The following is a 23,003-nucleotide window of genomic DNA, read 5'->3' as shown; positions in this document are numbered from 1 at the left end:
TCAATTTTACATTCAAAACATCACATCAACACCTATTTATATCACATCATACAACTATTCAAATTCAAAATTTTTACTGTTCAAATTTCAACTCAAAATCTAAAACCCCCAAACAAACAAACCCTATGTATACACAAAAGGAGTATTAAATCACTATTTAATTAAAACTACAAATATAAAATACAAAATAATAATAATGATAATAATAAAAAATTCACATATCAAATATACTTCCAAATTACGCGGTGTCTATACGGCGAATGAATATGGATCAGCCCAATATTGAAAAATAAGGCCCAAAAAACTTGTATCTTCCGGAAAAATGTCCAACCACGCGCCTGATCGCGTGTTCTGCAATCGCCTGCCGCATCTGTTTGCACATATACCCGCCAGCCCACCGCGCAAGCGTGCTTCTCCAAAACCCTACTCCATAATCTTCATTTCGTTTGATTTCACTGGAAAGATTTTGGGAGTTTGGAGGGGAAGAGCACCCGAAGGATCGATTTAATTTTTGTTGTACCGAATCGATTCGAATCTTGCGAGAATAATGTCCGCGATCGTGTGCGGGAAGCGATCGTTTTTCGAGGACATCGAATCGGCAGCGTCGGCGTCCCCGCCGGCTTACAAGAAGTTCCGGTGCGCTTCGACAACTTCTCCGGTCCGTTTTGCTTGTTCGCCGCCGGTCCATCCGAGTCCTGTTGATCAGCTCAGGGCATTGTTTCCTGATATGGAAATTAAGGTGCGTGTTTGGGAATTCTTTTATGCTCGTATGGCGTTTGTGGATTTCACTTGCTCGTTAGTTTATTTGTCTTTTGGAGACGATTGATATGATTGATGGTTGCGCGCTTTGTGTTGTTGATTTATCTTGGTTCTTTTAGAAGCATGTATTTAGGATGGCTTTATTTGTGCTGAGAAATTATGCTCTATTACTTGCAACAATATGCGAGGGACCTGTGATCTGCAGCCTGCTTGAATCAGTTCTTGGTAGGTTTTGTTACCATTGGAGGAGATATATACATGTAGAGAACGATGCATAATTAAAAAATTCTGTTAATCTGGGAGCTAGACCAATGCATAATCCAAAATATAATTATAATGTTGTTGGTTGTCTGCAAAGTAATCTTGATAGAATCGGTTTGAAAATTTATTGTGGCAGATTCTGATTAGTTCTTTACTCCATTGTTGAATATTCGGTGCAATGTTGATTAATTGCTATAATTGATGGTAACTTTCCATTATAATGCTGTATATTTGGTCACACGATGCCAAATTTGCGAAGTTAATTGTACATAGTTTTTAGAGTTTGTTTTCTGTCCAGGTTCGACCTTGTGAAACCGTTCAATGAGATATTATGGCAAATTCAATGGGTTATTGTTGTTGTTTATTTCCATGATGTTAATAGTAATGCATAGCCAGCCAATCGTGAGTCATGAGTGATCACTTTGCTTTACTATTTTCAGCTTCTTGAGAAAGTATTTGAAGAGTCTGGCAGCGACTTAGAATCTGCAATTAATAACCTTAATCAATTACATCTTGGAGATTCAAAGTGCGATACAGGCTTAGCTGTCGAAACAAACGTACACGTGGGAAAAGGTATGCATTTACATAACAGAACAATTGTGAATTCAAGTTTTGGTAGGTTGGAGTTTCCACTTCACATATGGACTTCTGTGAAGCGTGTCTCTGTAATATTCACTTTTGTCGCATATCCCTAATCCCATGTCCACGTCTTTATACCTTATCCATTACACGTTTATCTATTGAACTTTCAGTTTATATTTGTTAATTCATTAATGTCATTTCAACAAAAAGATACGAGCTAATTGTCTGAAGCCATGTGGCGATGGCGTATCTATCAAAATTTATATAAGATGTATTTTCCTGTCTGCTGAATGGCGATGCCTTTGACATACTCAAAGTTTTATGGATTGAAAACGATGTGTATTTGGCCATGCCATCTGTCCACATTTAGAACTACGCAGGATGCATATAATCCTTAGCACTTATTCTGGTCATTGTGTCTTACTAAAACTTTTGGTAGTCATAATTGTACATTTGTGGTATGCACAATACTGACTTGCGGTAATGCAGTTCCTTCGGAAGAGGCGCAAGTCCGCAACAACCTGCCAATAGGCGGTGCAGAATGGGTGGAATATATTGTAAACCAAATATCTGCTTCCAGCAGCGTGGATGATGCTAGAACCCGGACAGCACAAGTGCTAGAAAATTTGGAGAAGTCCATCAGTGTTCGTGCTAGCTTTGAGGTCGCGGAAGGATTTCACAAGGTTTGATTAATATTTAAAATACACGATTCAACGTATCAGTATTTGCAATTTGTGAAAGCTTTTCTTGCTGATAAGTGATAATAAGTCCCCGATACTGAGTAGTGAGGTAATAATATATTTCAGAAATAGATGGAACCGACTATTGAATTTCTTATCCTTATGTTCATTTCTGTATAATATTTTAGTCCTCCGATGAATATTAATGTCGTCTTTGTCTGCATTTTACTTTTCATGCTTCCAGGAAAACCAAATGCTGAAGGAACAAATCGATACCCTTCTCCAGGAAAATGGCATCCTCAAACGAGCTGTGGCCATCCAACATGAGCGCCACAAGGAGTACGACGAGAAGAACCAAGAGGCCCTCCAACTAAAAGAGTTGGCAGCACAGTGTCAGGAGCAACTGCGAACACTCTCAGTTAGTCCCATAAACTTCACAATTTTCTTAATTATTACAATAATTATTACAATACCCGACGAGACATCAGAATCCTCAAAATTCCATGTTGTCTTAATTCCTTGCAGGCTAACAACTATGCCTTGACGCTCCGTCTGCAACAGGCTCAGCTCAGCAACGCTACTCCCGGACGCTTTAATCCTGACGTCTTCTAAATCGACAATCCATTTGACTCTGAGCTACATATGCTATAATTCTTCGTGGCCTATGTCGATTTACTTGAAAAAACGGTTTCGATAGAATGCGTATACTTACGCGGAACTACTTAAAGAACTCGCAACCATTTCGACGGGATGGTCTATAGTAATGAGTAATGACTAATGAGTTTGATTACTGTATGATTGATTAACCTAGGCGTTGCAAGCTGTTCTTGTTCTATATGGTTTTTACTGTTTTTATTTTTATTTTTTTTACTATTTTTCCGGAATATAATTTGCTCCTTTAGGCTTTATCTACTTGTTTGTGTAAAAAGCTCTTTTTGCCCAATGTGATGCATTTATAAAAACGTGCTTTGGTACCGACGCAAAAGCGTTTACGTGTAAGGTTATGCCTGCCGCAGTTTCGTTTCTCCACACCCACACAAATAAATTGAAAAGAATATATAAATAATGAATTTTAAAATAAATTCGGAAGCAATTATTTTATTTATTTTTATTTTTAAAAAATCCGAGATTTCTCGGCAGTCTCTGAGAACGTTTGTTGGGAGTGACTTCAAAACTTTTCCCTAATTAATTTTCAGTGACAACATCGTGGGTTTAATCTCCGATGGCCGTAGCTGCTGCCGCCGCCTCCGCCGCCGCTACATCGTCGGCGTTGGCTTTTCCTTCTTCCTTGAGCTATACGCGGCTATGCCAGAGCAATCCTTCGGCTCCTTTGTGTTCTTCATCGTCCTGCTTCTTCGCGGGTGGGAAGTTTATGCAAGTTCAGTTATCCTCTGCCGCGCAATTGAATAAGAAAATGTCTGCGAGGAGGTTTTCGAGAGTGGTTGTAGTTGCTGCAGCTGATTATTACTCAACTCTTGGAGTGACAAAATCTGCTAGTGGCAAGGAGATTAAGGCTGCTTACAGGAAGCTGGCAAGGCAGGTATAAGTGCAGGAAATGCCTGGTTTTATTTGTTATTCTGTCAAAAGTTTATAGGCTGAAATAGAAATCGGCTAGATTTTATGGAATTCGAGCGTTGTTTAGCGTGTGTATGATGAGGTTGATCCCTGCGAGTCTTATTAGTTTCCGTACGTTATCTAGCATAGTGAAATGATCGTGGAGCAGCTTAGTTAGACGTCATTTGTGCTTCGGCATCATACAATATAAACATTGTTATTTACGTTGAATTGACAACCGATCGGACATTTATCTGGGATAACATTGCATTGTCGATACATTGATTTTAGAATTGCTGAATGGCATTTCGTTTTTCTCCCTAGTACCACCCTGATGTCAACAAAGAACCTGGAGCAACTGAAAAATTCAAAGAGATTAGTGCTGCATATGAGGTAAGCACAGGAGGTAATCATTTCATGTATATTTTTGTTTGTTGTTATTATCTGCTTGTCTTGTTGCTGTGAAGTATCCGTTTAGATGTATCTTCTTGAAAGAGTATCAGGGTTAATATGTTGTAAATTTTATAACTAGAGTTCTGTTTGCTTTATGCAGTATTGTACCCTTCTTGTGATGATAATTTTGAAGCACAATATTGTCACTTTGTCAGGTACTATCAGATGACAAAAAGAGAGCCATGTATGATCGATATGGTGAGGATGGACTGAAAACTGGCGTAGGTGGAGCAGGTGGTTACACGGTATTTTCGGAACTTCTTAACCCTTTCCCCCCTCTTCCTCTAGTGCAACACATTTTTATTGAATGAACTTCCCCAAGCTGTTCCAATTTTTGGGGCAAGGCTCTTGGTCTTCAGTGGTTAATTAAATATAAGCTAACACTTGTTTTTGTAATCTAAATTTGAATGCAAATTGTGGCTGTGTTCATTTTTACTTTTGTTGTGTTTTTGGTTTTGATAATTTCGAGGTAAAATAGTTGTTGGAAGTAATGTTTTATATAGAAAATAGGCATTGGATGTATTGTTTTTAGAGGAAAAATGGTAATTTGAATAGGATAAAAAAGAGAGAGAAAAACACTAAAGAACACACCATTGTCAGACAGGAAAGTATTATTGGATGGCTGCTCATCTTCTTCTTGCTTATTACACCAAATATGACTCCCTTCTCATTTTTTATATGGATATGGCATCTCCAAACAATAGATTAATTTTTGGGAAAACATCTATTTCAAGCTTCATCAAGTCTTCATTAGCAACTTGAACTTGAGAAATATAGCATATGTTGATGATAATGTCTTATGTCACAGTCAACCAACCCTTTTGATCTATTTGAGGCATTTTTTGGGCCTAGCATGGGTGGATTTGCTGGAATGGAGGGATCAGCGTTTGGATCAACTCGTCGTAGTGCAGTTTCCAAAGGTGAAGATCTTCGGTGAGTCAATTTTGAGAGAACTTTTCTTTTAACATTCCTATACATAATCAAGTCTCATGGGTATCACTTCTAGGTTCTTCATAGTTTTCTATGATGACTTCATTTGCTGTATTGAAGTATTCTCAACAACTTGGGCTCATTAGTATTGATATATCAGTTAAAATGGATTGCAGTTATGACATGACATTGGACTTTTTGGCATCTATATTTGGTGCCGAAAAAGAATTTGAGCTGTCCCATCTTGAATCATGTGATGCTTGTTCTGGTACTGGAGCAAAAGTTGGGTCCAAAATGAGGGTATGCTCAACATGTGGTGGGCGAGGTCAAGTCATGAGAACTGAGCAAACACCTTTTGGCATGTTTTCACAGGTACTTATCTATGCAGGGGGTTTGCTCCTGTTTCAAACGATGCCAGTTATTTAAGATTGTGCTGTGTCTTTGCTTGCATAGCTACCTACTTATAAATTCCATTTACAGCTTGAAAGTTCTTGTATGTTTTCAAGAAGTTTATGCAGGCTTTAACCTAATTTTTTGTTTAGTGCTTGTTGCTTTATCTGCATTCTGAAACATCCAGTTATTTAAAACATGCGCTTACATGCGGAATGAATTAGGTTTCAGTGTGCCCGAGTTGTGGAGGCGATGGGGAAATGATATCAGAAACATGTCGTAAATGCTCTGGCACAGGAAGGATGCGGGTTAGAAAAGAAATCAAAGTCAAAATTCCTCCTGGAGTCAGCAAGGGAAGCATTCTTCGAGTTGCTGGAGAGGGTGATGCAGGGTTAAAAGGGTATGTACTATGCTGGTTTTCTGTATTTTCTTCAGGTGCAGATTCTATAATATCTTCATTTGATTTTCATACTTAGTTGTTACCAATACTGCAAAGAAATATGCCATGGATGAACAGTTTGTCCATTCATTATTGTGGCTGATACAAATTAGTCTGTTGTGAATTCTAGTAAAATTAGAGATCCTTATCTTGGATTCTGTGTTAATAGGGGTTCTATCTAATTATATAGGGGGCCACCAGGAGATCTATTTGTCTATCTTGATATCAAAGAGATACCAGAGATTCAGAGAGATGGCATAAATCTTCTTTCAACCATTTCAATAAACTATCTGGATGCTATACTGGGGACTGTTGTAAAGGTACTTTTGTCTTCATTTCTCGCTGCAAGTTACAATCAATCTATACACATTATGTTGAATATATTGAAACACCATACACTTTTGGTGACACAGTTCCTGAGTTGCATATATGGTTTGTTCTTTTATTGGGTTAATAATCCAAACAGTATTCCCTGCAAGGTACAATATACATATTATGTTGAGTATATTGAAAAGTCGTATGGTTTTGGTGACCAATAAGCATAGTTATTAACATGCCTATATGGTTTGTTCCTTTATTTTTTAAAAAAATCTGAACAGTCTGTATTTAATTTAACAATCTTACTATCATTGCATTTTTTTTTGGGTAATAGAAGCATGGAAGGTTTTTTTTTTTTTTTTTTTTTTTTCCAAACAGTATGCGGAATTAATTAGTTTTTCATATGTTGGTTGTGGCTACTATTATGAATGGAAGAAGAAACAAAAAGTACTATCTATCTTCTTCTATGGGACGTTAGTAAGAAGACAATTTTCGGAATAGCAAGAAAACAATTTATTCAATCATAAATTCAGAGACATAAAGTTTGTTCTGTAACATGCGTATCTTTAGTATGACCTTGTCTCTGACTCTCTCTTACAAAAACTGTGTCTAGGTAATCATGTTCCAATTATGGCATGGTAATAAGTGTAGTATTTTGTTGGTGTTGGCAAATTGATAAATGTTGATATGTGGCTTCTGATTAGGTTAAGACGGTAGATGGGATGGCTGACCTCCAGATTCCTCCAGGCACACAACCTGGGGATGTGCTCGTCTTGGCAAGAAAAGGTGCTCCAAAGCTAAATAGGCCATCAATACGTGGCGATCATCTATTCACCGTTAAAGTTAATATTCCGAAGCGTGTCAGGTTCGTCAAAGGCCTTTGTCCTTCATTGCTATGACTATTGTAGACATTGAATTCTAGATTCTAGTATGTTAGTGCATAGGCCATTGCTATATAGTTACCTACACACACACGCATTTTCTGAATTACACATTTCTTAAATATTGCTTTTCTGAAATCCTCTTTTAATGGCTGTGAACAGTTGTTAAAGAGATTTGGCACAAATAGTTTCTTGTAGCGTTTTGAGTCTAGCAAATTACATAATCTATTTCAATACTTTACGCTATTGCCTGTACATATATGTTTTTTGTCCACTAAATAATGTTTATAGACATTTGTTGCCCTTGAGTTTGATTTAAATTTAAGATGTCTTTTCCTTTCCTTTCCTTTTATTTTTTATTTTTATTTTCAGTGAAAAAGAACGTGAACTGCTTGAGGAGCTTTCTTCTCTTGGGAAAGCCCCTGTCAATCCGTCAAAAACTCGTACAAAGGTTCAACAATCTGGTGAGTAGCTCCATATATGTAACAAAATTGTAAACTATACTCAACCCTATATCTTTAATGCTTGATATTTGTTGCATTACTCAACCTTTTAAGACTATTATTTTTAACTCTTGAGATTTGATGCCCTGGTTGCATGGTACACTTAGACGACAGCTATTTTTTGTGTGTTGCGATGCAATATTTCTGATATACTTTATTTGTATGATTGATTGTATCTGAAACAGCAATTTACATATGCTAACAGCAGCTCCACTTTTTATATTTCAGTTGAGAGTACAGTGAATCAAACAGACACCATTGCAGAAAACAAAGATGAATCAGAAGATCAAAGTGACTTGTTGACGAAATTGAAAGATTTCGCCGGGTAAACCTTCTGCTTCTCCTTTTCCTACTAACTATCTAGAGTTTCTTGCGTCGAGTTACTAGATTTATCCCATTCACGCCACACAAATTTGCATTTCAATTTTTCTTATATTTCCTCCATATGTCATTGCTTGTCATCTTGTCCAAAGATCATAATTCTTGTTAAGGTAATCAAATGTTATATGAAAAGCATTTGTCCGAATCACTCAGGCAGTTGTTTAAGCCACACGGAAATAATGGCCATAATTGTGCTCGGTGAAACAAAGTAAAACTAAAAACGCCACACTGATTTGTCTTTTTCACAATGTAAATAAATTGAGCAATGAATCTTTATCATCCTGTCTTCAGTTAGCATTCTTTTCCCTGCCATTGTATATTTTTTCCCACTTATGCAGTAACAACAATTGGTTCCTTGCAGATCCATTGCAAGTGGAGCTATGAAATGGTTCAAAGATAACATGTAACTTCTCGTCACCATGTACCCGTAGCATAAACAGTCACCTGAGCAGGCGCCATGGATTTTGCCGGTCAGTTTCACTCTCTAGTAGATTCGAAACAAGGAATCTCATCAGTGGATGAGAATTGTGGATGAATTCTTTAATTTTTCCCTCTCTGAACTGCTGCAAATTGTAGCTCATCTCAGTTCTATTCTGTTACTACAGCCTGAATGACAGACCACATTCTGATAGTATTTCAAGGTACACTTTGCTCTTCTTGCTTTCTTTTTCTGCTTTCTGGGATAACATTGACATGGTTTTTGCATACATACATATATATATATGTGAGGTAAAATTAGTATGAGTTTGTTTGGCTGTGGTTTCAAATTGATTTAAAATGAAGCGCTTATTTAAATTTTTGTTTAATTAGTATTTTCATTTGATGTATTGGGAGAGAAAATGATGTATTTTTATTAGGTAACGTATGGTGTAAATAAATAGTGTTGATTTTGGTTCGAAAATGCCTAAAATATAGATATAAATTGATTCCATAATTTGTTCTTGTTTTAAAAATATTATGCATCAATAACTATATGTATTATCTTGATTAATGGTGAATTATCCTATCTTACACAACCATGTATTCTATCGATAAAATATGTGATATAAATATAGTTTATAATATTAATTTTTGTTGGAAAAAAAGAAGAAGAGAAGAAGATATTATTAAAAAAAAAAATTTCATTCTATTTAAACATACATTGTTATATAAAAATACTAATCTTATTGTTAATTAAAATAAATAAGCATTTGTTTCATTGATTTTAGCATTTACGTGCATCAAGATCTTTTTATACTATGTTATTTAGCACGATATTAGTTGTCGATACAAACTTTATCATTAGTCTTCCGATTACCATCATCGCCATTTTTCTACCATAACTGCCGTTTTCTGTTCAATCCTTCCATACTACTAAAATGACATCTAGCTCAACATCAACGATTTGCCATCTATCATCAATGGTTTTTCATCCATCAACCAAGTCTATATATTTTACCATAAAATGAAGATCACTGTCAAAACAGTGGCAGTAGCAGTGACAACCGTGGCAGGGGCAGCGACGGTGGGACAACAACAACATGAACTACAACAAAAGGACTTGCATAATTGCTCTATGAGATATCTGAATTAGATAAAGATCATCATACTCTTGTATGATCTAGACTATTGCCTTTTCATCAAACGACTGAGAGATGATTAATATAGTGCTGATGTATGTCCATCAGCATTGGATCTACAACAACCAAATTTTAAATATAAATAAAGTATGTAATCTTAGAAAAATAAGGGAATGGGACAAGAAATATAAAAATGATTGAAATGGTAACATAGACAAAAAAATATTTATTTGTTTTCAATGTAAAAATAGAAAATCTTTACATATTAATATTCATTATTCACAAATTTGAAACATAATAGTATAGTTGTTTATGAAGTTCTTCATTTAGATGGTTTGCCACATTTTGGCTAGTCGGAAGACTTTGGAAGTATATTTTCCAATCCATTCAATAAAAGGTCGGAGTTTGATCTTACAAAATTTGAAATTAGACACCTACAAATACAGAAGAATTAGTAAAAGGACTGAAAGTAATGCTGAAAATTGATAAAATAATAGTAAAACACAAAATAAATATTTTAAAATCTAATAAAATAAAGGTAGCAAATTTATAACTAAAAGCAAATAAATTCAAACTCGATGAATAATTAATCCACATGAAATAAAGAATAAACAAATATACTCCATCCGTTTTGCACCAAGTTTGGATAAAGTAGAAATAAAGATAAAAAGACTAAATTATCCATATTAGTATTGTATGATATAAAGATAATGACATTTGTGTAATATATTGTAAATTGGAAGGATATTTGTAATGTTAAGTAGATGATACCATTTGTAAAAAAAAGAAATTGATTTTGTTATGAGAACGGACTAAAATAAAAAATAATAGATCGTTGAGGGAACAGAGGGAATATTTTAGATAGTATGAATTAGCAAATTGTTAATATTATTTTTTGTATGAATAATGCTATTATTATTTTAAATATTTTTAAAATTATATTTCAATAAAATATATATAATATGAATATTATTTTGTAGACAATAAAATTTTATATAATACAAATAAATAAAATATGTATATTCATTTATTTATAATTAACTTAAAATTAATTTTATTAAAAATAAAAAAGTTTTAAATATAAATAAAAATATTTGTTTATTGAAGAGAGACATAAATAAAATGATTTTGAATGAGTAGTATGTATACGATGTTAAAATTCTAATTAAATTAATTTATATTTGTTAAATATAATTAAAGTGAATCAATTTACTAAAATAAATGAATTATCTTCTATAAGAGACAAAGAAAAAAAAAAGGTCATCTATAGTTAATGAAGGGAATATTATTTTTTTTTATCAGAAACTATTATATTAAAATAATATTTAAATAAAAACTCAAATAAAAATCAAACAAACTTTGATAAATTTGAAAATACTCACTTCACAAAAATATAAAATTATCCCACCTTTTACACAAATGCAATCAAATAACACCACTTAATACCATAAATATTAAGGGATATAATAGTTTTATGTATATCAATTGTATCACATATCAATATAATACTAATATACTAAAATCTATGTGCATAAAGTAAACAAATAGATAGACGGTGGACGGAAGGAGTATGTTTGTTTACTGTTTTGATTTATTTTTTTTTTAATATAAAATATAAAAAATTGTATCGATAATATATAAAATAATATTACCTCTGTCCTGCATGCTACACTGTATTTTAGGAGATGTGTAATTAATAGATAATTAAAAATGTATTAATGAAAATAATTATCCCATATTATAAATAATTATAAATTAAGATTAAGATAACTAATTAGTTTAATTAAAATTTTAAAAAAATAAAATTAAAAAATTTAAAATGAGATTAAAGTGTGTAATCATCTTAAAAAAAATGACATGGTATGCGGTACGGAGGGAGTATTTTTTATTAAATATTAATTTTTTTTGAAAAATAAAATATATATTAAAATTATGTCAAATAAAATGCCAAACAACTAGTTAGCGTTGAAGCAATATTTGTAAGAACAAAAAACTAATGTGGCACTTCTAAAAATTCAAATAGTGCTCCTCGGTCCCACACCTTATACATAGTTTATATTTGTTTAACATCTTATGTTAATTTTATTTTTTAAAAAATAATTATATATTTTAATTTCATTAATCATATTTCCCTAGATTTATATGTCTACATAATCCGAATACGGGGAGAGAGGGAGTATCAAAATTCAAAAAAAAAAATATGAGTTGTCACTGTCTGACATTTCCGGACTGAAACTGTCCAATATTTGAAAAATATTATAATAATAATAATAAAAGTAATAGTAGGTGACTTAATCGACGGCTACAATGTGCCCAGCTAAGTCGGTGGCGCAATCGAACGGCTGAGAGCACATCCTAGAGAAGCTATATATATAAGACATGTATATATATCGATTATTGAGTCCACAAATCGAAATAGGCCGCCACATAGGGTTTGAAGCCTTCGGAGCCCACCTGCATCGTCTTCTTCATCACTCCTTCCCTTAAATAAGCAACAACAGTGCTTCCTAAAACCCCGAACCCCTTTCGCGGGTTCTCCGTCGCGGAATCTCCTTGCGTTTCTCAGGTGATCTTTGTCTCCATTTCTTCTCCCGTTACATGAATGTTCGTTCGTTGAGCAGTTTCAATTTCCGATGGTTAATCTGAGATTTTACGTCCTTCTTCTGTGTAGTGTATCTCTGTTTGTGATTATGTATATTTACCGATTTTCCGGCGTATAGGTTTTATTTTTAGTTTTTGTGGTTTTGCGTCTTGGATTGAAGTATTTGGTGATGATTAAAGTTTCATCGAAGTCGAAACCATGTCGGAGGTTGGAAACGTGGTAGCGATCGACGCTGTTTCTTCTTGATTAGATGGAATCGTAATTGAAGTATGTTGTTCGATGCTTTGATACGTTTGTTTCGTTTCATGCACGATGTGGTTCAGAAAAATGGCGAGATCGTACGGAACATCTTCTCCCTAACCCCCGATCACTTCTTATTCTTGACCGGACTTCCATTTCCAACGTCAGAGAGTCAAAAAATCATGTAAGCATCCATAGCAAGGAAAATGGAGAACCATATGTAGAATGTTTCATCCCTCCTTTACAAAGGAGGATTGATTGATCCTTCCAAATCCTTCCTCAGCATCTCAGATTATGAGTACTGAAAATTCAGTCCTATGCAGCCTCCCACATGAGTCTACCTTAGTTGGGGCTTCAGTTAGCTAATTCTGTTGCCCTAGAAAACCATCCATGCTTTTCTTCCACTACAAAGTCTTTTGTAGCAAAACCTTTTTTGTGAAATAGCACCTAATTTGCTTGCATTTTTGTCGTGGTATACCTTCCTTCCATGGGTCTGTATCTACATATGAAATCAAATAGATACACACCAGATCAAACTTCTGAGCCCGATGGCGCGAAAGGTGCGAAATGGTGCGTATATCTGTGTGTGGCACAATGCTGTCTGCTATAGGGTTTTAGTTGCTCTTTTTGGACTTGCGTTCATTATTGTATTTTAGACACCAAATCTTAGGGTGTTTTTAGCATTAAAATCATCTTTCTGCTTCCTTTACTTTCCTACTTTTCGACTCTCACCTACTCTGCTTTGCTATTTATCCACTTGCGACCAATGTGTTTAGTTTGAGTCATTTATGTCATAACATTATATTGTTTTTATAGCATACTTGTAAATTCCAATACTAACGACAAAATACAAGATTTTGTAAGAAGACTTTAACAGTTAAAACATAGATCACAGTATATTTATTGGTCGTACATATATATCATTCGGTATTAATTATCTATTAATAGTTTAATAGTTACGTTGTGTGCCACGTGCCACGCTGTGCGCCTTGCTGCATAACGTGGCAAAGGCCTTGTGCTCCTGATCTAGATGTAGACAATCCGAACTTAATGCCCAGACCAGTTTCATCCACTCTGTAGCCTGCTTTCGCCTTTCCAAATATTCCATGTTGCGCCACATGCTATTTACAATTATTGTATGTCCCTGATCATATCCGCTTGTTGGTTGCTAGATTATGTACTATGTGACGCGAATACTTCATTAAATATTTATTGATTGCACATATATATTTGCATATTAAGTATATATTAATATTTATGGTGTTTGCCACGTGCCACGCTGTGTGCCTTGCTATGTAGCATTGCAACGGCTTTGGGCTTTCTGATCTTGAAATAGAGAATCTGGACTTATGCCACACAGTTTCATCTTTCATCCACTCTATGCCTTTCTCTTGACTTTACACATATGCCATGTTGCGCCACGTGCTACTTACAATTATAGTATATCCCTGATCGTATCCTCTTGTTGCTTGCTATATTATATACTGTGTATGGGAATACTGAATAGTTAGCCTAGTGAATTGTTTCTTCTCTATGCATCTCACAAAATAACATTTGCTTCTGTCTAATACTAACGTGGCATTTGCCATGAACTTCACCGCCCTTGAGCAATCTTTCTCCAAACACTTAACCATTGTTGATAAATGTTTGTCCCGCTATATTTTGTTAATGTTCCTGTAAATGGATTCAGTGAAGTGCCATAGTGAATAAGTAGATTGTCCCTGTGATTGATACTAAGCCTGTGGTTTAGAATTCATATAACTTACAGAGATCATTTTGGATTACTTATGAAGAAGTGTTTTTTTCGTAGACCACCAGTGGGTGCTTAGTTTTTAGATGTTTCTGTTTCTAGATTAGGAGGCTCCTGCATTTTTCAACATCGAGTGATTACTGCTCATCCAATTTTGTTTTTTTCTTAGATAAAAGAAATTCATGCCTCTGATTTCCTTATTTGATGCAGCATGTGCCCAATGGATGGATCTGATAAAAATGGTTTGCCAAATTCAGGTGCCCAGTCCAATAAACCAAGGCGGAGAAAGTCCTTGGTCTGGGAACACTTCACAATCGAAACTGTTAATGCTGATTGCATGAGGGCCTGTTGCAACCAGTGCAAAAAATCATTTTCTTACATATCTGGCGCTAAAATATCAGGCACCAGTCACCTAAAACGACATATTACATTGGGAATCTGCCCTGTCTACCGTCACAGACAAGTGGCAGAAGGATCGGGCCCTCTCATGATGTCAGCACGCAGAGCTGAGACTTCTGGAAGTCGGACCAAAGTAAGAAGAAAGCGCCCCCATGCTTTTAATGGTGATAGCTGTTGCCATGAACTTGCGATGATGATAATCATGCATGATTACCCACTTCACATGGTTGAACACTTGGGATTTCGTGATTTCGCACTTGCCCTCCAGCCACAGTTCAACATTACTAGCATCGCTGCGGTTGAGGAAGAAATCATGCGCATCTACTTCAGGGAGAAGCAAAGGGTTCTTGATGTTCTTAATGAGGTTTCTGGATGCCTTAACCTCATAGTTGATTTGTGGACTTCTGATCAGAGCTCGGCATATGCTGTTCTAACAGGTCACTTTGTCGATGAAAATTGGAAACTCCAGAGACGGATAATGAATGTTGTTACACTACACTATCCGGAATCTGACACTGCTTATTGTCATGCCATTGCCTACTGCCTCAATGACTGGTGCTCGGAGGGCAAGTTGTTTGCGTTCGCTCTGGATCGCTCTTTTGCCAATGAAACGACAAGAGAAATAACCAGATATATATTGTCGCTGAGGAGTCCCTTCATTCTCAGTGGCCAGCTGTTAATCAACAGCTGTTATGCCCGTCTTTTGAAAGATCTTGCGCTGGAGGCTATAGGGCGTAATAAGGAAGTTGTTGAGAAAGTTCGGTACAGTGTGAAGTTTATTAAAACTTCCCCGGGGCGTGAGCAAAGCTTTAACAATTTGAAAGAACAACTTCAAGTGCCCAGCACAAAGGACTTAGTGGTCGATGATCTTGCGAAATGGAATACAACCTATCAAATGTTGATCTCGGCTTCAGAATTCAAGGAGGTATTCGCTTGTTTAGACACTTTTGATCCAGAGTACCGTCCCAACCTGTCGATGCAAGATTGGGGCAAGATAAAAACTCTTTGCGGATACCTGAAACTCTTTTACGAGGCGGCTAACATTCTGACTTTGCCGGTGTACCCGACAACAAATATGTTCTTCCAGGAGGCCTTCAAGATTCACCTTGAACTGATGAATTCGGTTGTTAGCGAGGATCCCTTTGTTAGCAGCCTGACTAAACCGTTGTTGGATATCTTCACTACGTATTGGGAAGGTTGCAATATGGTTTTAGCCGTTGCTGTTGTTATGGACCCAAGATTCAAAATGAAGCTCGTGGAGTTCAGCTTTTCAAAATTATATGGCCAAGATGCGGAAGCTTGGATCAAGGCTGTAGAAGACGGTTTGCGGGAACTCTATCTCGAATATGCGGTGCTTCCCCTCCCGCCACCCGCACCCTCGTTCATCGAAGGAATCGATGCAGTGGCGGCAACACCGCTTTCTGCCGTTCATGAAGATGGCTTCCTCCTCTCTAACAGCGTTGGCGTCACTGATTTCGACATATACCTCTCTGATATAATGGGCGAACAGCACATGGGTTCAGAGCTGGATCAGTATCTGGAAGAATCTCTCCTCCCCCGCGTCCATGAATTTGACGTGTTGGGATGGTGGGGAGAGAACAAGTCGAGGTTCCCGACCTTAGCCAAGATGGCTAGTGATGTTCTGTCGATTCCCCTCTCGACTGCCTATGGCGAATCTGTGTTCGACACGAGGGGCCGGAAGCTGGATCGGAATCACACTTCGCTGAAAGATGCGACGCTCCAGGCGCTAATCTGTGCGAAGGACTGGCTGCGGCAGGGATCTTCGGGGACTCCCGGGACTTTCCGTTTGTTCTGAGGGAGGTGTCTGTAGCGTACGACAGCTAGCTATTTATGGGAATGGAAAGGTAAGGTACGCGCCATTCATTTGTTGTTCGTTGTTATCGTTACAAACCACATGTTTTTGAGTAGAGTGACTTAAAGTAAGTGAAGTGAAGTGATGTATGTTAATGTTTTACAAACCACATGTTTTTTAGTAGAGTATGTTTTGTACATTTGTTTGCTTCTTTTCTCGTTTTACTTACTATGCATGCGCTTAGTTTTGTCTATCCACAGATGTTGAATTAGGATTGTTTAGAATTTGAGTTTTTTGAAGTGAAAATTAGTGGTTGGATTGTTTATACTACAACACTAGATACGTTTATATTGTAGATTGCTTGCATGCATGGTGTGTTGAAAATGCCTAGATTCCTATTTGTGGGTGTCAACTAACTTTATTTTTCTCTCTCTTTCTTCTTCTTACCCTTTTCCCTCCTTTTTTATCCTTCCTCTCTCTCTCTCTCTCTCTTTCGTCCACTCAAATTCAATTCATGTGAATTTCCAAGCTTTTTTAAGAGTAATTATTGTGATTGCTCTTAGTTTATTTTCTTACTCAAATTTCTCTCTTAATGTAATTTTCTTTTACAATATTATATATATTTTTTCACTGTTCAAATTTTCTTTGATGATTATAAAAAAGTATTTTTATTTATTTTCATAAGTACATTATTTTTTGTATTTATTTACCGTAAAAAAAAAAATAACTATTCATCTATCCAAAATATTTAAGCAAAGATTTATACAATGAAAGAAAATATATATTAATATTTTTACTATTTTCAAGATTTTTCTAAACTTCTATCTAAACATAAAATTGTTCTTAGAGCCCCACTCCTCTCAGTTATCAATTCTTCTCCTTTTCAGCTGCAATGCATTATGCAAGCCCCAATTTATAAACCTAAACACTCAAATGTTCACCTTTGATCTTTTTGTTTTATTTTTTATTTTTTTATATGTGATATTTTGAAATAGAAATAAAAATAGTAAATATATATATATATATATTTTATATAAAATATCATAATAATTGCATAGTAAAAACAGTAAATTTAAACTAAAACAAAAAATCACGCACCCTTTGTTTTTTCTTCATTTCTTCTTCTTGGATGGCCTATTACCTTCCTCCTCGTCTTCACTCTCCTCCTCTTCCTCATCATCCTCATAATCATCTTCAACATTATCGTTGTCGTCCTCGTCATCATCATTGTCACTCCCATCATCTCCATTAAACTCTAACTCAATGTCCGAATCCATACCATCCTCATCTCCACTTACTTCCTCCAAAGGATCATCATCATCATCATCCCCGCCATTATCCTCTCCGCCATCCTTGTTGTCTTCTTTTCCACCATCTCCCGAATCATGGTGCCTCTCGGACAGCGCCACCACTCTTCCACTCTACAAAAAATTATTCATATTTAGTTTTTCCAACAAATCATGTGCTCATTGAGGATGGTTATATCATAACTATAAGGCTTAAATCCTCAAAATGTTGCTCAATCCACAAATAATGTACCAATAAAAGATCGATCAATCAAAGAAAGAGAACACATCACCATCATCATCATCATCCTCTCCACAGAAGCAGTTGCAGACCTGAGCTTCTCTACCTCCATATCCGTCCCTTTTTCTTGTTTTTTCTCACCTTGCAATAATATGAAGTTTTGAATAAACAAACCTTGTAATAATAATAATAATAATTAGAAGAAGAAGAAGAAAAACTGCCAAAAATAAAAATATAAATTTGGAGAGACAAGGAAAGTGGAAGGCCAAGAATCAAAAAACCGTAATTGGTCAAGGTTTAGTACAATCATTTACTACTAATAATAATTACAAAGATCTTAAGATTACATACAGTGTATATTAAGTAATTTCCATTTCCCCATTCTGTAAGGTAATCTTTTCTTCCCATATGCATTCTTGCTATGCATTTATATCTATTTATTCTTTTAAAAAGATTAAATCTTTGTCTTCCATGTTTATTATTTATTTATTGTTATAATTTTCTTACATGCAAGTCAGCTGCTATTTTTTTAACTGTGCATAATCATGTGCTTATAAATTCATAGTAAAATTAAAATATATAATTTTTTTTTTGCCAAAAAAAGAAAAAGAAATATATGACATGGATAAAAAATATAGAACAAATGGAATATATAATTAAAAAAAATACACTGATGGGCCTATTAATGGGCTACTCTACTCTTGCCTCCAGGTCTAGCCCAATAAACACACACAATTTCCATCCCGGCGCTGTACTCCCGGGACCTTGTACGATTCGACACCCCTATAAGATATTTTTAATTCAATTCAAATAATACTACGTTGTTGTGTTGGCCCAAAGGATAACAAAAATAAAAAATGAAAAAATAAAGTTGAAAAAGAGCGCAGAAGTTCAATTGAATCCTCCTCCAATAGAAAAGCGGCAGACCCCCAAAATCTTCTCTCCGTCAAGCAAACAAGGACGACTCAATCGTTGATTCTGAGATCTATACCTTCCTCATCGCAATTGATCTCTGGTAAAGCCTCATCAATTTCTGCGGTTTTGTGTTTCTTCTTTTGCTTTTCGTTTTTGTGTTTTTTTTTATTCTTCTTGTTGTCGAGTCTCCGGCGATTGCTCCACCGACAGCTGCAGTTGTTACGCCTTCGTGTTTGAAATTTTTTGTACTTATTCGTACATTTATGTGGTGAGGAATCTAGATGGATAGTAATTACTCTAAATTAGAGGCGAGAGATGGAAGCCTTCAATTGAAAGATTCGTCTTTACGGCGGATCTTACCCGATGAAGGAGACGAGTATTTGTATCCACGCAATGCGGATGATTCGGATGTCGAACACAACGTTGATTTTGATGATTTGCCTCTTATTTTTGGTGAAGGAGGGAAGAAATCTGGATCGGGGATTTATGGCGCTGTGTTTAACCTTACTACCTCTATTATTGGGGCTGGAATTATGGCTTTGCCTGCCACATTGAAAGTTTTAGGGTTGGTTTTGGGGGTGATTCTGATATTTCTTATAGGCATTTTGTCGGAAATCAGCGTGGAATTGTTGATTCGGTACGCAGTCTTGTGTAAGGCGAATACGTATGGTGAAGTTGTCGAAGTTGCATTGGGGAAGACGGCTAAGGTTTTATCCGAAATATGCATAATAATTAACAATGCCGGCGTTTTGATTGTTTATTTGATCATCATGGGTGATGTAATGTCGGGATCCATTCGACACATTGGTGTTTTCGACCAATGGCTCGGCCATGGCTTTTGGGATCACCGGAAGCTCTTGATTCTAATAACGGTTGTGATTTTTCTTGCGCCGTTATGCTCGTTAGATAAGATCGATTCGCTGAGCACAACTTCAGCCGCTTCTGTAGCACTTGCAGTAGTGTTTGTAGTGATCGTGTTTGTTGTCGCCGCTATAAAACTTGTTGAGGGGAAAGTCGAGCTTCCGAGAATGGCTCCCGACTTCAGTTCCAGCAACGCGATTTTCGAATTGCTTGTGGTGATTCCAGTCATGTCGAATTCTTACGTGTGCCATTTCAATGTTCAGCCGATTTATAATGAGCTCGAGGATCGATCCCCGCGGAAAATGTACAAAGTGGGAAGAATCACGACTACTATATGCATCTTGGTGTATGCGTCGACGGCCATTGCAGGATATTTGCTCTTCGGGCAGGATACCGAATCCGACGTGCTTACTAACTTTGACGAGGATCTTGGCATCCGGTTCAGCACAGCTTTGGATTACATCGTTCGCGTCGGTTATATTCTGCATTTGGTTCTCGTGTTCCCCGTGATTCATTTTTCGTTGAGGCAGACGGTCGATTCGTTAATTTTTGAAGGGCTTAATCCGCTGACCGAGAGTCGGAAGAGGTGTCTGATATTAACTATGGTGCTATTAGGGCTCGTATATTTCGGCTCGACTATGATCCCAAATATTTGGATGGCGTTTAAGTTCACTGGAGCCACAACAGCCGTGTCGTTGGGATTCACGTTTCCAGCGCTCATCGCGTTGAGGTTAAACAAAGAAGGAGGAACCAAATTGAGCCGTGTCGAAAGATGCTTGTCGTGGTCGATGCTTTCGCTTGCGATTATCGTTAGCTTTGCTGGAATTATCGGAAATATCTATACGCTCAACAGTGCTTGAACCGAATGTAAGAACCTCGTTTCTTGCTCGTTCGAGACGATGATTTTGCTTATTTGCCTGAGTTTTCCGGTGACAGAGTATTTCTAATAGCGAAGCATGATCGACTTAGCAGACGTATTTTGCTGCTGAATAAATGTAATAGTTCGAAAATCCGATGCCTTTCTTCTTTATACTTTGTTCTTTACTAGAGATACATAACAATATTTTTTAGTGTTGCTTCTGATGCACCACTTATACATCGATCTATCTTTTTATGTATTATTTGTCTTATATTGAAATGCATCTCTTGAAAATAATGTTTCTTTTCTGTTACTTCTAATGTTGATTGAACTCAGAACAATCTTGATCTGTGTTCAGTTCAGACAATTGATTGTATTCTGTTAGAACATTGCAAAGTATTTGTCATTTCCAGGATGAATTGAAGGTATGTGGCTGTTATAATCTGTTACTGCTGCTAATCAGTTCTTGAGATGACCCGATCTCTGAGTGCAGCGAACGACTGCGCAGAAAGCTTTCAAGCTGATGCAGAACAGGAAGATAGTGGCTGCGAGGAACGCCGGGAGCTTCCATGATCCTGAAACATGTGTCTCTACGAATCCTCGGATTCTTACCTTCCATCTGCCGTTGTAGTAACTGTTTACGTCTTCGATGGCTTTGTCCAAGAAGGGGACTTTTGTCAGCTTAACGGATTTGCTCATCCCATTCCACAGGTTTGCTGCGTCCTCGTCGCATTTTAAATGGTTTGAAACGATTCCCTGTTCTCGCAGAATCTTGGCGTCCTCAGGTACGTCGATGATCCCGTTCATCAACTCCGTGTATCGTGTGAAAACCAGTGGCCCCGACGAGGCGCATACCTCATACGCCACCAGGTTTCTCATTGTCACCTCTGTGTTCACATCCAGACGAACTGCCGGCAGGTGCAGCGCCGCTGTTTTATCGTCGAATTTGATCCCGGAAATCCCTAAATCTGTAACTGAAAACGTCACTCCTGCCTTGAAGAGCTCTGTTACAGAAGGGATTGCTATTTCCTCCATTAATGGTGGCTTGTTGAGGCCTTCATTGCAGTCACTGTTTCGATTTTCTTGCTCGGCTTCCCCTCCGGCCTCCCGAGAGAAGAACAGGTACTCAGCTTGCCTTAAAATCATTATACCTGGAAGATTCGACAAAATCTTCAATGGCAATACCATGAGAGCTTTAACAGGTCTCGAGATCAACGCTCGTTTGATCAAACGCACTGCGCCGGCGCCTCCTTCGATGATCGAAGTAACCTTCTGGAAACTGGTACGTTCATCTCTTTCGTTGTCTCGTTCCTTTTCAGGTTCTGGCGATTCGATTCCAATTCCTCCGCACGATCCCTCTACTTCCGGGACAATCATAAAGTACAGCAGGTCGAGCAAATGAGCGCGTTTCGTAACCTGACGAACGCCGGGCAATTCTTGGAGTGGTTTAAAAGGCGAAAGCTCTTTGCAGAATGCGATCAGCATCGGATACAGGAGCTCGTCGTCGTCATCGACCGAACCTAATTGGAATTCGAGCACCTTCCTCATCGCAAGCAACGGTATCTGATTCTCGAGCATCACAATGTCCCTCAGAACGGCGATGTGCCCCGATTTTTGCCCTGTTGCCGACGCTTTCCCGTCGAAGATCTGAAGGAAATCGAGCAGGAAACACGCGTCGATGGCCATCATCCACGACAATGTCTCGCCGTTGAAGTTCAAATACTTGTGGTAGCAGGCTCGAAACCTCGGCTCGAACCGGGCTAAATGGTCTGCAAGGCTGTGAAATCTCGGGCCCTTTCGCTGTCGTTGCAATTTCTTTGCCGCAGAAAGTTTGTACCTTTCCATTTCGTAGAGCTCCGGGCTCCAATGGTGGTATGGTCCTATGGCGAGGTGCTGCGGCGCGTACGATTCGGGGCTGATTTGCACTAGAGCTTTAGGAGCAGCGAAGATGGAGACTGGGATATCGTCGGATTCTTGATCGAGATCTTCGTCGTCGTCGAGTGCCTGGCGGATATGGATGATCCAACGGTGCTCGTCAATGATGGTGTTGGAGATGTGGCTAAGAAGAGGATGGGAAGACGAAGAACAAGAATACATGTCTAATGCTGTTTTCTTGTGTTGCAGTGAATGAATCAATGGATGCATTTAAGAAAGGTTTGTGGCTGTTAAAGGTATAGGTGAAGTGAATGATCTTTAGAAGTTATAACATCAATTTTTTTTGTTTCTTTTTATGTAACAGTACAGTAGGAAGCCAACTCGGAAAACTTGTTGTATAACATTTTTTTAAATTTGTTATAGAGCTTATATAATATGGTATAAATAAAAACTTAAAATATAGTAACATTTT

General features: G+C 37.0%; 6 protein-coding genes across 9 annotated transcripts; 4 read left to right on the top strand and 2 right to left on the bottom strand.

Moving 5' to 3' along the window:
* Positions 1 to 401: 401 nt before the first annotated feature.
* LOC127239967 (uncharacterized) lies at positions 402 to 3,119 on the top strand. Its single transcript, XM_051258369.1, has 5 exons — positions 402 to 739; positions 1,461 to 1,593; positions 2,092 to 2,285; positions 2,527 to 2,700; positions 2,808 to 3,119. The coding sequence occupies exons 1-5, from the start codon at positions 548 to 550 to the stop codon at positions 2,892 to 2,894; spliced, it is 780 nt and encodes a 259-aa protein (XP_051114326.1). The 5' UTR covers positions 402 to 547; the 3' UTR covers positions 2,895 to 3,119.
* Positions 3,120 to 3,321: 202 nt separating this feature from the next.
* Positions 3,322 to 8,796, top strand: LOC127239955 (uncharacterized). Of its 2 annotated transcripts, XR_007836267.1 has the most exons (12): positions 3,322 to 3,822; positions 4,161 to 4,229; positions 4,445 to 4,534; positions 5,098 to 5,222; positions 5,396 to 5,591; positions 5,834 to 6,009; positions 6,239 to 6,368; positions 7,071 to 7,231; positions 7,620 to 7,711; positions 7,979 to 8,075; positions 8,493 to 8,601; positions 8,737 to 8,796. XR_007836267.1 is itself a non-coding variant. In XM_051258354.1 (11 exons), the coding sequence occupies exons 1-11, from the start codon at positions 3,505 to 3,507 to the stop codon at positions 8,536 to 8,538; spliced, it is 1,500 nt and encodes a 499-aa protein (XP_051114311.1). In that variant the 5' UTR covers positions 3,322 to 3,504; the 3' UTR covers positions 8,539 to 8,796. The 2 variants fall into 2 exon arrangements, 1 of the variants encoding a protein (XP_051114311.1); XM_051258354.1 differs by having other exon boundaries at positions 8,493 to 8,796.
* Positions 8,797 to 12,107: 3,311 nt separating this feature from the next.
* LOC127240944 (zinc finger BED domain-containing protein DAYSLEEPER-like) lies at positions 12,108 to 16,674 on the top strand. Of its 3 annotated transcripts, XM_051259828.1 has the most exons (3): positions 12,108 to 12,256; positions 14,493 to 15,606; positions 15,769 to 16,674. In XM_051259828.1, exons 2-3 carry the CDS (start codon positions 14,494 to 14,496, stop codon positions 16,495 to 16,497), a joined length of 1,842 nt encoding a protein of 613 aa, XP_051115785.1. In that variant the 5' UTR covers positions 12,108 to 12,256; position 14,493; the 3' UTR covers positions 16,498 to 16,674. The 3 variants fall into 3 exon arrangements, with proteins under 3 accessions (XP_051115785.1, XP_051115783.1, XP_051115774.1); XM_051259826.1 differs by having other exon boundaries at positions 14,540 to 16,674; XM_051259817.1 differs by having other exon boundaries at positions 14,493 to 16,674.
* A 932-nt stretch (positions 16,675 to 17,606) lies between these two features.
* LOC127239210 (phosphopantothenoylcysteine decarboxylase subunit VHS3-like) lies at positions 17,607 to 18,133 on the bottom strand. The gene is made up of 2 exons (XM_051257254.1): positions 18,074 to 18,133; positions 17,607 to 17,915 (listed from the first exon to the last, which is right to left on the bottom strand). The coding sequence occupies exons 1-2, from the start codon at positions 18,131 to 18,133 to the stop codon at positions 17,607 to 17,609; spliced, it is 369 nt and encodes a 122-aa protein (XP_051113211.1).
* Positions 18,134 to 18,872: 739 nt separating this feature from the next.
* On the top strand, positions 18,873 to 21,100 carry LOC127241370 (amino acid transporter AVT6E). The gene has a single exon (XM_051260384.1). It carries the CDS (start codon positions 19,218 to 19,220, stop codon positions 20,655 to 20,657), a length of 1,440 nt encoding a protein of 479 aa, XP_051116341.1. The 5' UTR covers positions 18,873 to 19,217; the 3' UTR covers positions 20,658 to 21,100.
* A 15-nt stretch (positions 21,101 to 21,115) lies between these two features.
* Positions 21,116 to 22,753, bottom strand: LOC127239204 (putative UPF0481 protein At3g02645). The gene has a single exon (XM_051257242.1). The coding sequence runs from the start codon at positions 22,751 to 22,753 to the stop codon at positions 21,116 to 21,118; it is 1,638 nt and encodes a 545-aa protein (XP_051113199.1).
* Positions 22,754 to 23,003: the final 250 nt, after the last annotated feature.

The sequence above is a fragment of the Andrographis paniculata genome, unplaced genomic scaffold (assembly GCF_009805555.1).
Source record: "Andrographis paniculata isolate CXL003 unplaced genomic scaffold, ASM980555v1 Contig18END, whole genome shotgun sequence".
NCBI lineage: Eukaryota > Viridiplantae > Streptophyta > Magnoliopsida > Lamiales > Acanthaceae > Andrographis > Andrographis paniculata.
The sequence above is the reverse complement of the archived record's forward strand: the minus strand, read 5'-3'. Positions and strand labels throughout refer to the sequence as shown.